Source organism: Laccaria bicolor, genomic scaffold, assembly GCF_000143565.1.
Source record: "Laccaria bicolor S238N-H82 LACBIscaffold_2 genomic scaffold, whole genome shotgun sequence".
Taxonomy (NCBI): domain Eukaryota; kingdom Fungi; phylum Basidiomycota; class Agaricomycetes; order Agaricales; family Hydnangiaceae; genus Laccaria; species Laccaria bicolor.
Genome location: NW_001889873.1, coordinates 663298 through 677144, shown reverse-complemented (window position 1 = coordinate 677144; position 13847 = coordinate 663298). Strand labels below are relative to the sequence as shown.

The window sequence follows — 13847 nt, the reverse complement described above, 5'->3', positions numbered from 1 at the left end:
ACAGGTGGTATATGGGAGAGAAACGAAATACGAGCTTGATCAAAGAATCTAACGTGGATGTGCTTATCATTGGTGCGGGGCCAGCTGGTTTAATGGCCGCCAATGCGCTGGCGAAATCGGGTGTCAATGTTCGGATCGTCGACCAAAGGTGCGTTGACACTTTCATTGGTATACACGCCGACTGAGTTTCTTTTTTCCAGACCTGACAAGGTAGCGGCAGGCCAAGCAGATGGTATTCAACCTCGAACCATAGAGGTGCTCCAGGCATGATTCTTTCGTCATTTTCGTGCCGCAAATTGTTGAGCATTTAACCAGAGCTATGGTCTTGCAGAGAGACTATTGAGAGAGGGGAACCAGATGCATATGGCGGTGGGTTTTATCAAGGGTTGATGAGAGTCCTCGTTGATGCTGCGTCCCAGGCGTTCTACAACCCTTCGGCTAGTGGCGGAATTGAGGTGATTATTGATTAGTCTGTTTTGACGAGCGGTGTCGCTAATGACTTCATCACAGCTTACGGACAGGGTCCCAGATGTTACTGCACCTTCAGCGCGGTTTCCATTTGAGGTGAGGAGCTCAGGAACGGTAGATTACAATCCTGATTTTAACCAGGTTACTTTGCACCAAGGTGCGATTGAGGCGATATTCCTCGACTCTATGGAGAGTCTAGGCGTCAAGGTCTGCCGACCCCTCATCCCAACGTCTATTCAAGTATCAGAAGATGATGATCAGCTCAAGGACGTCAATTCCCATCCTGTGCGAGTAAGCTTCTTTCTTGAGCGAAGATTTGTGAATGAGAATCTAGTGACGTCGTAACAGGTGGTCTTGCGTAATCTCAATCCTTTTGATGATCACGAAGAATCGGAAATTGTACATGCTAAATTTGTTATCGGCGCTGATGGTAAGCAAGCGTAGTTGCTCAAACTTCAGGGACTGATGCAAGTCTATAACTGTCATGTACAGGTGCCCACTCTTGGGTCCGCAAGACACTCGGTCTTACGATGGACGGAGAACAGACGGATTATATCTGGGGTGTTGTGGATATGACGCCCGACACAGATTTTCCGGATATTCGAAACAGATGTGCTATCCATTCGAATAACGGATCTTGCATGATCGTACCCAGAGAGGAAGACAAGGTTAGGCTGTATGTCCAGCTTGACGATCGGAACGCTGTGGATGAGGAGAGCGGTAGGGTTGATAAAAGTAAGATCGGGCCGCATGAATTGCTTGACGCAAGTGTTCGGTCTTCTTGTCTGCTTTCCATTTCGTCTCAACCCTTGATTTTATGCAGGTAGCGCGAAAGATTTTCCATCCTTACAGTTTCAAGACTCCAGAGAGCTTTGATTGGTGGACTATTTACATCAGTACGTTTCCATTATAACTAGTTGAAACACTCTGACAGACTCGTTGTAGTTGGTCAGCGTGTTGCGTCAAAGTTCTCTGTCAAAGATAGGGTTTTCATCGCTGGAGATGCGTGTCATACACATTCTCCAAAGGCTGGTGAGCTGGTTGACGAAATTAAATGACTTGACTGCAATGCAGCACAGGGCAGGGTATGAATGCAAGCATGAACGACACACACAACTTGGGTAAGCAATACTTGTCAACTCCCATTGCACTAAGCACCTCAATTTTTTTTCCAGCGTGGAAGCTGACACAAGTTCTGAGAGGCTGGGCCAACCTCTCGCTACTACAAACTGTAAGTGGACCTATTTTGTTGCTGATATCATTCTGATTGTCATATTCAGTACGAGCTGGAGCGACGAGAATACGCACAGAACCTCATCTCTTTTGACCGACAGTTCGCAAGGCTCTTTTCTGGCAAGCCTCGAACGGAGGAGTGCATGGACGGCGTTTCCCATGAGGACTTCCTCAAAATCTTTCAAACCTTTAGCGGCTTTACGAGTGGAATCGGGATTCACTATGCGCCTTCTCCGATAACCGACCCAAGCTACCAGGCACATGCCAAAAAGTTGATTATAGGACAGCGATTGCTACCCCAGATATTCGTGCGAGCTGCGGATTCAAGGCCCATAGAGATCCAGGACCTCCTGCCGGCGGATAGCCGCTTCAAACTGCTAGTGTTTGTAGGCGACTCCTCGGATGCTACACGAAGAGATCGTATTCGTCGCGTGGCTGAAGATATTAGAGATGTTGTTCGCCCATATTCACCGGATGGTCTTACGGCTGTGTTTGAAATTATAGCAATCAGTTGCACCAAGAAGGCAGATGTGAGGCATAATGAACTTTCGGAGCTTTTTGGGTGCCATTGGTCGAAGTGAGTGTTTCATATGTTCATTATGTCAACCACCAGTTTAAACCAATTTTGTTGATGCAGGATACTCCTTGACGATAAAGACGTTAGGGGGAAGCAAGGCGGAGATGGTTATGTGAATTATGGAATTGAACCATCGGTGGGCGCTGTTGTTGTTGTTCGACCGGACGGATACGTGGGGATGGTTGCACCATTCGAGAACGTGAAGGAGCTTGGTGCATACTTCGTTGGGTTTATGAAAGGATTGAGCCCTAATATGTGAAGCAAATTAGTTACCATTTTCCGCTTTTCCATTTGACGTAGTAAACAGCTTTGAAGGAAAGCACGCGAACCTAGAAGACATGTCACGATCACGTGATGAGCGCGTCGAAAGTTGTCAAGTTGATGTTTGTAGTGAGCTCGAGCCAACGCGCGACCTACATTGAGGTCATGGCGGTGACACCCAAGAAACTCGTCCGCTGGGACGCCAACAACGTATCAATATCAGACTTCGCCTCTCCCTCGTTTCAGAATGGCTCTATGGACTCCGTGATGCTGTCCACATCCAGCCTCGAGTTCATCAACTCACAGCTGGTTGCCCATGGGTTTACGACTAAGCCTGGCCTTTCGTTGGATGGGACGTCGGTTGACGATGCGCAACGTGTTGTCAAGTGTCTGCTTAGCATGTTAGGTCAACGAGTGGTGAGTGAGCTTTGTTCTGCCCCAGGTCATTGTCAATATCTATGTATAGGAAGACATGGAGCGGACGGAAGAGCTAACGACGAAGTTACGAACGTTATCTTACGACCATGAACGACTCATGTCAATGCACCGCACTGCGGTGGAGAGAGCAGCAAAGGCAGAACGTGAAACGAATCTCCATAAATCACGCTTGACGTATGTAATTGACTACTGCCATTTCCTCCCCAACTATAGTCTTATTCATCACACAGTACGGCCCTTCGCTCCCTTCAAACTTCAGAACATGCACACAAGCAAACAACCGCAGAGCTCCAGCGTACACGAACGAACCTGCAGGGGGTGCGAGCAACAGCGCAAGCCGAAATGAAAAAGAAAGAAAAAGACATAGAGAGGACGGCGGAGAAGTGGCAGAAACTCTCAGATGCGCAGCTCAAATTAACACCGAGCGGCATGCGGTGTGCCAACGCTGCTGTTGTAGACGGTTCGGAGGTCCTTGGTAAGGGACAAGGGTTTTTGGAGGTCGCGTTGGAGCAGGCTGAACAGGCCAGGGAGCAGCTTGGGGTGGAGAATCTCCATTTGAGGAAGTTGGTGCTCAGAACGGTGAATGAGATGCAGTTGGCGTTGCATAAAGCTCGAAGTTGTCTTTCGGAGAAGGAGATTGAAGAGGTGAGTGGGCTTTTACTTTCAATATATTGGCATGAATCTGAGTTGGCTTTCTTAGCCCGTTCCTTTCACGCTCACGACGCTGTTCCCAATGTCACCGACGACCATGGCCGCTGATAAAATAGCGAGTGTCATTGAAGGATTACAGGAGAGTTTGACAGCTCTATCTAGTCGAGCTCTCAACCCACCAACACCAAGCTCTGTCCCTCAACTTCCCACTGGCGAAATTGAACGCCTTCAAGGCATCATCACCGCATTAAAGGAAGAGCTAGGTTTGAAACATTCATGTTCACTTCAAGCAAGGAGCTTTAGATTGACTGTTTATAATAGCTCGCTCGCAAAAGCAATCTATGGCACACGCGGTAGAAACGCAAGCTATGTTTGATAAGTTCGCAGAGGACCACCGTGTTGCCACGAACGATATTGATGATATGAGCGTTGAACTTATGTCCGTGCCTCTGCGAGACCAGGAGAAAGACAGGCTTGACAAGATTAGACTGGAGCTGGATATGGAAAGGCAGAAGTTCACAGAAGCTGCCATGAAGTTGGGGAGAGAGAAAGCTGCGATGGAGGTAAGATGGATAGTTTGGTGTTGATGAGGTTTCTGACACCGCTTGTTGGTCAAGGCCGAGCGCATCAAGTTCCTGGACGAAAAAAGGTCGTGGCAAGTCGAGGTGATGTTGGCAGACCTTCCACCAACGCCTGCTCCAGCGTCACCAGCTCGACAATCAACAACTTATAAATCCATGTCGCCCGTGAAGTCACCACGCAAATCTCCCAGGAAATCGCCTGTAAAGATCAATGTTGGCAAGGCAAGTCCGAGGAAAATGACCCGTCGGTCATTGGCATCACCCGTCAAAGTTGTACCAGCGTATGAGACGGAGGTCATACCCCCTCCTTTACCGGCTCCCACATTCCTCAAACCCCTCGCTGCGTCACTACTCCCGAGTTCGTTCGTTCTTCCTCCACCTTCGCCACATGCTTCTTTGCCTACGCGACCTGCGCTCCCTCCTGCCGCACCCATCTCGCCCCCAGAGGCCTCATCGTCTTCATCTGTAACCGATTCGATACCGTCATCATCGTCGTTGAGTTCAGAATCTACTGAAATCACGCCGTCAACTCCTCCAGCCGCGCGCCGCCCCTTCCCCGTCGCCAAACCCTTTGCACAGCGCATGATTCATGCGTATTCGCCTGCCAAACCTAGTCCGCTGAGTCGAATATTAATGTTAGCGGATTCACCACTGAGCATCAACCTGAGCCATGTTTTTGAGGGTGATTCCTCTGGGCTTGGCGTGGTCAGGGAGGAGGATGAAAGCGGTGGTGGATTGGGTTATGGGAGTGGATCGCTGCTTCCACCGGCGCCACAGGAAGAGAAAATGTCACTCGCTGCGGAATTGGGGGTTGAGAGTCCACCTGATACGCCGCTTCAGGAAAAAAAGGTTGAGAGAAATGTGCAAATCAAGGGTGGTGCGCTACCAGGGAAAGGAAGGGTATTCTTCCCTGACCCGAAGAAGTCGACCTCAATTGCACCATCGACAGTGGCGAAAGGAAAGGCGAAAGCTGAAGCGCTGGCATCTAATGCTGGTACGCGTGGTCGCATGGTGTTGGAGAAGGAGAACAGCGATAACTCCAAGAGCACCAAGGCGACGGGAACAGGAAAGGTATCTCCTCCTGGTCCTATCAAAGTTTCTACTGGACCCGTAGAAAGCAGCAAGAAAGCAGCCGATGCGAAACCGAATGCAAGTAAACCAGCGTTTGATACAGGGCGGGGAAGGGTATCGAAAGCTCCCCCGATACCTGCTGGGAGGGGTGGTGGACCTAGACGGGTCCTCGTGGACAGTGCTGATGCTCCACCAATTGGAAAGAGTTGGCGAGGGTAGTTTTTTTTCTTCTGTATGTATATTATTTTGTGTTGGATATATTTTTAGTCGCAGCTGCTTCGGAGCCCTCTATTTACTGGCAGAACAAATCATACTTCATAAACCCAAGTTCCGGTGCTGTGACCTAAGACGGAGATGGGTACTACCTTACTAAGTACCATGGGGTAACATGATACACATCTTCGATCAAGTTAAACGTCAAGTGTGAGATAGTTTTCTTCTTCACCGACACTATACCTACTACAGTGCTTTGCACTGCCGTCTGCACAACGGAATTTGGAAAACCTGTTTGTATGTGTTGTACCGTGACTGCCACAAAGCAGGGAGAAACAGACCACTTCATCCAACAAGGCCTAAAATCTCTTGTGCTGAGAGATGATGCCCACCATGCCAAATGGTAATCCGTGTGCGCATCGCATCTGATCCTTATGGCGCCATGGGAGTTGGTTGTGTGCAAATTGTGTGCTCAGATCTGGTTCTGATACGTGACAATCTGTGACGAAAATACAAAACCAAATAGAGTTTTCGAAACTCCCTTGTGCAGACGGCAATGCAAAGCACTGTAACTGTTTTAATGTCACTCATCCAGTACCACCTTTTGACGATGTCTCAATTGGCGTATATGAGCAAGTCTTGGACTCTATCGAGGAACTTGGGCTTAAGGAGTCCCATGTTTGTCCCATGTATGACTTCACATCTAGACGACGTCACGCGTCACGTGAAATGTGATAGTCGAGACCTGTTTCTCTCCTCTCCCTAGTTCTTCCACCCTCACTTGATGACTGATCTTCGGGAACTGTGGTATTTCGTCGAAGGCAATGAACCCACACAGGTTTTTTTGATACCTGCAGACGCTAAGATCAATGTACATGATTTGAAGGTCAGAATTCTGAAGTCTCTAGCAGAAGATCACGGAAAAAAAGGCCTTCCCAAGTCCCCGTATAGAGTTAGTCTCTATGGTATAGGAGTGGAATTTTGCCACTGCACAAGCTTGTCAGGAGTCCCTGTTTCCTCTCAACAGCTTGCTTCTATGGCGCGCCTTGGCCGCTATTGGTCATGCCAGCCTCCAAAAAACGTCATCAGCATTTTCGTGACAATTTACGGTCATCCCTTGGTGACTTTCTCAGCAGTCCTGGAAGGTAGTGAGCCCTTCCCAGTTCAAGCGGGCATCCACACATCGGGAATAGACCTCCAACAAGTCATTTGGAAAACCTTGAGTGCAAGGGGATGCCTCGTTCCTACAACTTATTTTGACCTTGATTTATTATATGTGTGCCACATTAACTATATCATTTAGATTGTGCTCACCCTTCAACAGAAGGACCATTCAGATGACACATCGTTGGGAGAGCGTTGGCAAAAGCTTGGACCATCTACAGAGCTCGCGGAAATTACCCCGAATTTGAAGGAGAACTCCCTCCAGGTCAAATTTTGGGGTGGTCCACGTCTCGCTTTGCTGGCTTTTGTGGAGGGCGAGGAAAACCGAATCACTCAAGTCGTCACAATGTTTAGCTTGAGCGTGGCTTTGTTCAAGAAAGACCTGTTAGCAACTATTAGGCCAGACCTATCGCGAGCGGGAGTAGAAGGGGTAATACTCGGTGTCGTTAAGCTCCTCATTGACTACACGATTTTTTGGCATTGATCTGCTGGTAGGTGTCATACCCTGGACAATTGCCAGAGGAATTGGAGAAGCACCAGCTCCTGGAGGAGCATTTTGTCTCAGAGTACTGGCCTTTTGAGCCTCCCCGTTCACAGTTGAGCCTGATCGTGCGCCTTCCCAGTGAGTCCTCTGTATGCTATTCCATCTATTTTTTATCTAAACGTACCCCCCTCACAAGAGCATGACCAGCTTCGCCCCATAGTGGGTTAGTTACGTTCTTGCATGCTGCCACCACCTCATGCTGACTTACTCGACCTAGCACTAGGGCCCCTCAAGGAAAACCACGCCCTGGCGATCCTCTCTGCAAGCGGCGGCGATTTCATCGCCTACGATACATGTGATATTCCCCGAGACGATGACAAGTGCAATGTAGAGCTAGAGCCATGCACTTTCATGGAGGTACCCTGGCTAAAAGCTTTGACGGGCGTTCCATTGTCCAAAGTATTGGTCCTACCTGAATACGAACTTGCTCTGAACACTGTGTTGGAATTCTTCGAGCGTGGCGCATATTCAAGCCAACGGACAAATTCTGGTTTTCTCGCAGATGGTAATCCGTTCTGGACGCACACAAGGAAGCCCGACAACCTTCAGCAGCGCTCTAAAACATTTACTTTGCACGGACACGCAGGCATTGGTACGTTGGTTTCCAACATCATCATCTCAGCTCACGGGTTTCATTCATTTGCAGGAAAAACAACATTTCTATTTGTGGTCCTCCGCCTTCGACTGGAAGCGGGGCTCCCCACGTTGTTTATGAATGAGCCCAATGGATTCTACTTCTTCAATGAAGGAAAGACCTATAAATACTGGGTCGACTCAGCACGGAAAACTCGAGCGAATGACCTCCCAAATCTTCCACTCACAACATGGTGCCTCGTGAAAACTGGACGACATCTTGAGGAAGTTCCCCAGTATTTGCGAATGCTTCGTCTTTTCATACTCGAGGCCGCCTCTCCGCATGGCAGTCATTTTAGGCGACCATCGAATTCGATGACATGCACACAATACATTATGAAGCCATGGTCATTGAAAGACATCTTATCTGGGTAGGCCAATTAACCCTTTCGGATTTTCAATATTCTTCATTGTGCCATATAGGCGGCAATTACAGCAGCAGGTACATCCAGAACGTGTCCTGGCTAATGCACTTGCAAACTTTGGGCCTTCAGCCCGGATAGTATACTCACAAGCTGGGCATTCATTGACTTGGGAGAGCCGACTCAAAAGATATGCTCAGTCTGTTACAATCGGCGCACTGGAAAATGCCATCAATGAAACCATCGTACTGCCTCTGGAAGGCCGCATTTCTCCCTTTCTTCTTGTCCTGAGACCTGGGGAACACCGCGCCGACCGTGTTGTTGCCATCTCCACTAAATTCATAGCCACCTTGATATTCAAAGTGATAGAAGCCAAGAGTCAGAAATCGAAACTCGATGCCACTAGAATTCGAAATATATTAGGGGAAGTCATCGTGTAACTTCTATCACCTGAAACAAGGGATGATCGGACACCTAAGCGAAGAGATTGACAGATGCAAGGACAAATTAATCATTTTTGACTATTGTTTGTTGATAAGACGGACTCATTATAAGATTTTTAGTCCGACAACCAATTCCGCCGAGGGCCGAATCTTATTGTTATATTTTAAAATTTCCATCAAACTTTATTATAATTGTGTTTGATTCCTTTGAAAAGTTGACAAATCTTAGGACAAACAAAAAATATGTAGCCTAATATATCATACTTTCACAGCTTCTTACAGGTACAAAATCTGTATATAGAACATATTATTGAACAATTTCAAAATCCGTATTGACGCCATACTTGGAAAATGGTCTGTGTAAATATACAACAACATATATATAATCTGACATCAAATCTGTCAAAAAGACGAAGCAAATGTCAGATTTGGAGTATTTCCAGGAAACGAAGCGAATATCCCGGTGAAAGGGCCACTCACGGGATAATCAAAGTTACTCATGGGGTGAACTCTATTTAGAGAATCGGACCGTTATTATGAACTGACCAACCAACAAGGTCACAACCAGTGCGACGGCCTGCCATAATTTCAAGGAGTTAGATGCGGCGTGGTGAGGTTGGGCTTGGACCTGGACCAGTGGGATCACATTCTCAACCTAGGAGGGAAAACTCTTATTCGAAATTGTCATGAATTACAATAGCGCTCAAGATACTTTACCTTAGCAGGTTCCCAAACCTTGATGGCAGCACCGTTTGAGTCCGAGGAGCCTGTGATGATAAGGCATCCATCTGAAGAGGAATATGTCTATTCAGCAAATGAGAATTCTTAAGAATGATACAACCGATGGAAGGAAGTTACCGTAACAATCTGCACCAGTGTTCCAACTTGTAAGAGCTATCAGCTTTAGAATAGGTCTAAAGGAAATTAAAATACCTTGTCCATGTGGAAGAACCGTAAGTAGACCTACGCAGGAGTCGTAGACCCGAGCAGACCCATTATCTCCACCAACAACTATGAGAGACCCTTGAAGCGCAGAAGAAACGAGAAGTGGAACATTGAGATGAATGGGATGGGTGAATGATCGCAGTGGTTGGCCTGGAGGCAGTGAGTGTATGTCGATTCCGTTGACAAGATTTGTCACTATCAGTAACTGGTTGTCCGCTGCCATCGTCGCATGGCCACTGGCATGCGCCCATCAAATCAAGAATTATGGTATGTTGTGCCTACGCACATTCGAGTCGGTAACTGGTATGACCACAACATAGTCCAAGGCGAGACCTGATATGCAACTCTACAGAGTGAAGACAAAAATGAGCTTGGAAAGAAGGCGCCGGACTTACAGGCCACCTACACTTCGTGCGACTCCAAATAAGTGACAAGCACACTTGAGCCCTGATCAAAAAAGGAAACGCTCCTAGCGATAGCTTCCCGTGGACTCGTCGCAATGATGTTGGAGAGTTGTCCTAATCTCCCCAATTTAGTAGCGTTCAATGAATGGTTTCAGAAGCTCACTGTTCGAATCAATCGTCCACAATTTCAGACAGCCGTTTCCGACGGTAGCGATTTGTTTGCTCCCCAAGCTGAAATTGATGTCCTCGACAGGTCCAACATGAGCGGCTACAGAGGCAGCAAGATCATAATGATTCTATAATATAGAGTTAGTGAAGGGGGATGAGAAAGGCAGCAGGGCTTACCTTCGTTGGCACCTGGCAATAAACCGACAAAGTACCGTCAGCGCAGCCAAAAGCAAAGCTTGAAATTGGATCGAGCGATGTGGGCGTCCAAGCCGAAGAGGAAATGGAGCCGTTGAATAAGATGGAGATGACCTGGAATTCGATCCCTTGGACCAAGTCCCAAACTATAACGAGACAATCATCGCCTGTGTAAAATAAATTAGATTGGATATGCTGCTAAGATCGAAGATTGGATACACTGCTAAGATCAACGCTAAGATCGACGCAAGCTCACCTCCACTGAGAAGCCTTGAGCCATCTTGGCTTATTTGGAGGGTATTGATCGCATTAGTGTGGCGAGTGAGTGTTTGCTTGCACTTAAACTAAGATCGTATGAGAACGGCCATTGCTATGCATGTTCTGAGTACTTACCATAGGGATGGTGGTTGAATTCATCGTAGGCAGGTATAGAGGATACCTATCATCCCGTCAGTTATAGACCACAAAGAACAAAAAAAGTGGCCAATTGTCTCCTGTTCCTCATTCCTGCATTCTGATTATCTTTCTTTTTGTTTTTTACGATTCTCTTTCTTCTTGTTCTTTATTTCGTTTCCTACGCTTACTTCTTACAGCTAAGGTAAAGTTCTACTATGAATGTATCTATGATGAGTGGGAGTGAGCAGGAGAGTGTGTTTGTGTGGTTTGGCGTCTATTGGCTTGAGTGACTTTAGGGGAGCCTTACAAGGATCACGTGAAAAGATGTGAGGCTGCCCTAAGGTAGCCGTTGTCAAAACCAACTCAGTGTGTTCCTGTTGCCTCTTTTCCTCCCACAACCACTCACTCACCATGACACTGGGGAAACCATATATTCGTAGTACATATGTAGTTCAGAACCAATATACAATAGATGAGTGATTGACCGGTAATAGCCCGGTCAATAGTAATCGGCGAGCCTGAGGTCCTACAGGAGTGAGTAATTGTTCTGTGGCTGGTCGACATCAATGTTGACGTTTCCAGGGCGTGCTGTACATGTTATTGTAGGTGTCGGTTGGCATAGGGGTTATTGACGCGTCGCGATGCTCTTACAATTGGTATGTTGCCCGCTCGGTTGGAACTCAAGGAGAAACATTTTGACTCTTCAGTAGACAACACTATTGTTCGTATCCACTACAAATGCACTTCCGGCGGTGAGCTGCATCTCAACAAGAATCCGCTCAATCGCCAGTCCAAAGCCACATGGTGCCAGCCAAACATAACTCTTCACCGCCTCGAGATGCACTATGCCCATATCTGCGAAGTGCAGTAGCTTCATCACTCCTCCAACGTCGAGCTACTTCCCAAAGCGCTGCACAGGCACTTTCGGTACTGGTAAGCTCTCCCTCCTTGTTGCCATTGTCAAATCTTAAATAACGTTTTACGCATAGTTTTCGGCTCCTGATGCCCCCAACCCGAACTTTGCCTCGCAATCAAATGTTTCAACGGGGCAGGTACATTCAGATCTCTGAAATGCCAAATTTGAACTACCATGTGGAACAGGCCCCTTCCTCCTCAAGCTTGGACACTATTCACACGACTTCAACTCAAACGGCACAAAACCCACCCCAGGCAATTGAGGGGCCTATCGTCCAATCAAGTCCAGAAGCGCAGGCAGGTTTCGCTCTGGATCATTGGACGGGCTGTGACTGACTACCTGTCCTTAGTTCCCACATGAAAACTCAAACCCTGGAGCTCAATATCCAATCCCAGCGGTTGCTCCAGCTTTCCAGGGAACACGTGATCAAGAGGAGGAACAAGCTGTCGCTCTTATACTCCATGTGCAACATCATCAATGTCCTTGATGCTTCACTAACCGGTATCTAACAGTCACAACCCAACCCTTTCCTCCAAGACGTCAATATGCATCAGGAACTGGGCACCGAATTAATGCCGCTGCAAGGACTATCGATGATCGGGGATTCTCCCTTGGTTCATCCCTGTGATCTTTGTCTTTGGTTTACTGATTTGGTGCCAAAGCTGCAACCGGAAATACCTGTTCCTCGAAACTACAGCCATGCTTCAGGCTCACAAACAACTCCACCAGGAAATGCGACCATGACCACAATTTCTCACTTGGTTCGTCCTCTGAGTTATCTCTCTATATTTGCTCACTGGGCGATGGGAATTAGCTTTCGGACCGAGACGTGAACATGTCGGAAAACCCGCCTGCTAATCCCAGGCCTATCACTGTAAGTCGCTTCTGCGTTGAAAATGATATATTGGCTTAGAGATTGTAGAACATCCAAACCAATGACCCTAGCCCTATCACAGTAAGTTACTTTCGTGTTTAAGATAATCCATCCGCTTAGAAATTGCAGAATAGCAAAAACATCCACCGCAACATGGAAGGCACCTCTGACGATAACGGAACAGCTCGTCCACCCACCTCTGGCGCAACTGATGCTCCGTTGGACATTGGAAATTTTATGGCTTCGAGCGGGGTGAGTGTTGGCTAAGATCTTTGTACACACATACTTAGATGGGCCACAGCTTTCATCGGAACTTACCTCACTTCTTCTGCGTGGCGTCGGAATAGCCGTGCAGGAAGGGGTGAAACAAGGGGTGAAAGAGGCTATAGAGACAATGACGACACCATCAAAGGCAACGCCATCGAAGAAATCACCCAAGAGGTCAGCCTCCCACCGAAACAGTGAACCAATGACCCATGACGGAAGTTCTGAATCTTCCGCTGACGGCAACGAGTTCATCTCCGCAAGAAAACCAACTGGTGAGAAGACTGATGAAGAGAAATCATTTCATGTAAGCGTCTTTGGTATATGCATGACCAGATCCTGATGTCAGTACCGCTAGACCATCCTGAAGGATTATTTGAAGGGAAAGAGCCTCTGGAATACACATGCCACTAAGACCGCAGACCGGTGCTTGGTCAACGACTTCGAAAACGACAACAACGACGGTCCCACCCTCGATGAGCCTGTCTTTGACTGGTCTTCGAAGATGAGCAGCATGTGGAACGACCAGCTGCTCTACCATATGGCAGTCAACATCATTCCGAAAATCAGAGACACTGAAGATTTGACCTTCCCATGCCAATTCAAGGACATCGGCTTTGTAAAGCGGGTCCTCATCACCAAACTCCGTCGCACGCGTTACAAGTACCAGAATTCGATTGCTCCAGCTCATGGAGATCCTGAAACCACCGAACAAAAGCAAATAAGGGTTGAAGCTGAAAGGCTGGATGAAGAATGGGCAAACCGGCGGCGCACTCGCCGTTTAAACGTGAGCACTCTCGGTATCTTATCATGGGTCGCTTCTCATCCACTAGTAGCTGCCATTTACATCATGTAAAACCTGGCATGTACCATAGAAGTTCCTGCTTAACTACCGTGAATGAAATGAAATGAATTTTCATTCATTCACGGCACCTGTTTCATTCCAAGTCATTCTCATTCATTGCCGTCGAGAATGAAATACTTTTTGTTTCATTTCATTTCATCTCAATTTTTTCTTCATTTCTACTGACAAGAATGCAATTTAT

General features: G+C 47.4%; 6 protein-coding genes across 6 annotated transcripts; 4 read left to right on the top strand and 2 right to left on the bottom strand.

The window, feature by feature from the left end:
- Positions 1-11: 11 nt before the first annotated feature.
- LACBIDRAFT_188035 (uncharacterized protein) lies at positions 12-2566 on the top strand (the record flags this gene model as incomplete). The annotated part of the gene is given in 14 exon segments (XM_001875033.1): positions 12-148; positions 201-255; positions 316-369; positions 420-455; positions 511-564; positions 610-801; positions 817-898; positions 961-1236; positions 1296-1364; positions 1414-1500; positions 1548-1589; positions 1644-1699; positions 1749-2278; positions 2339-2566. 14 exon segments carry the CDS (start codon positions 12-14, stop codon positions 2535-2537), a joined length of 1869 nt encoding a protein of 622 aa, XP_001875068.1. The 3' UTR covers positions 2538-2566.
- A 138-nt stretch (positions 2567-2704) lies between these two features.
- LACBIDRAFT_305167 (uncharacterized protein) lies at positions 2705-5499 on the top strand (the record flags this gene model as incomplete). The annotated part of the gene is made up of 6 exons (XM_001875032.1): positions 2705-2956; positions 3006-3151; positions 3208-3622; positions 3678-3891; positions 3950-4191; positions 4246-5499. 6 exons carry the CDS (start codon positions 2705-2707, stop codon positions 5497-5499), a joined length of 2523 nt encoding a protein of 840 aa, XP_001875067.1.
- Positions 5500-6529: 1030 nt separating this feature from the next.
- On the top strand, positions 6530-8636 carry LACBIDRAFT_305166 (uncharacterized protein; the record flags this gene model as incomplete). The annotated part of the gene is made up of 7 exons (XM_001875031.1): positions 6530-6718; positions 6797-7087; positions 7153-7279; positions 7338-7364; positions 7419-7793; positions 7848-8205; positions 8258-8636. The coding sequence occupies 7 exons, from the start codon at positions 6530-6532 to the stop codon at positions 8634-8636; spliced, it is 1746 nt and encodes a 581-aa protein (XP_001875066.1).
- Positions 8637-9323: 687 nt separating this feature from the next.
- Positions 9324-9807, bottom strand: LACBIDRAFT_305165 (uncharacterized protein; the record flags this gene model as incomplete). The annotated part of the gene is made up of 3 exons (XM_001874463.1): positions 9324-9443; positions 9498-9523; positions 9573-9807. 3 exons carry the CDS (start codon positions 9805-9807, stop codon positions 9324-9326), a joined length of 381 nt encoding a protein of 126 aa, XP_001874498.1.
- A 179-nt stretch (positions 9808-9986) lies between these two features.
- LACBIDRAFT_305164 (uncharacterized protein) lies at positions 9987-10747 on the bottom strand (the record flags this gene model as incomplete). The annotated part of the gene is made up of 5 exons (XM_001874462.1): positions 9987-10102; positions 10152-10284; positions 10334-10518; positions 10608-10689; positions 10745-10747. The coding sequence occupies 5 exons, from the start codon at positions 10745-10747 to the stop codon at positions 9987-9989; spliced, it is 519 nt and encodes a 172-aa protein (XP_001874497.1).
- An 801-nt stretch (positions 10748-11548) lies between these two features.
- Positions 11549-13657, top strand: LACBIDRAFT_305163 (uncharacterized protein; the record flags this gene model as incomplete). The annotated part of the gene is made up of 10 exons (XM_001875030.1): positions 11549-11680; positions 11737-11799; positions 11849-11959; positions 12013-12105; positions 12176-12424; positions 12478-12537; positions 12586-12618; positions 12667-12789; positions 12839-13108; positions 13160-13657. The coding sequence occupies 10 exons, from the start codon at positions 11549-11551 to the stop codon at positions 13655-13657; spliced, it is 1632 nt and encodes a 543-aa protein (XP_001875065.1).
- Positions 13658-13847: the final 190 nt, after the last annotated feature.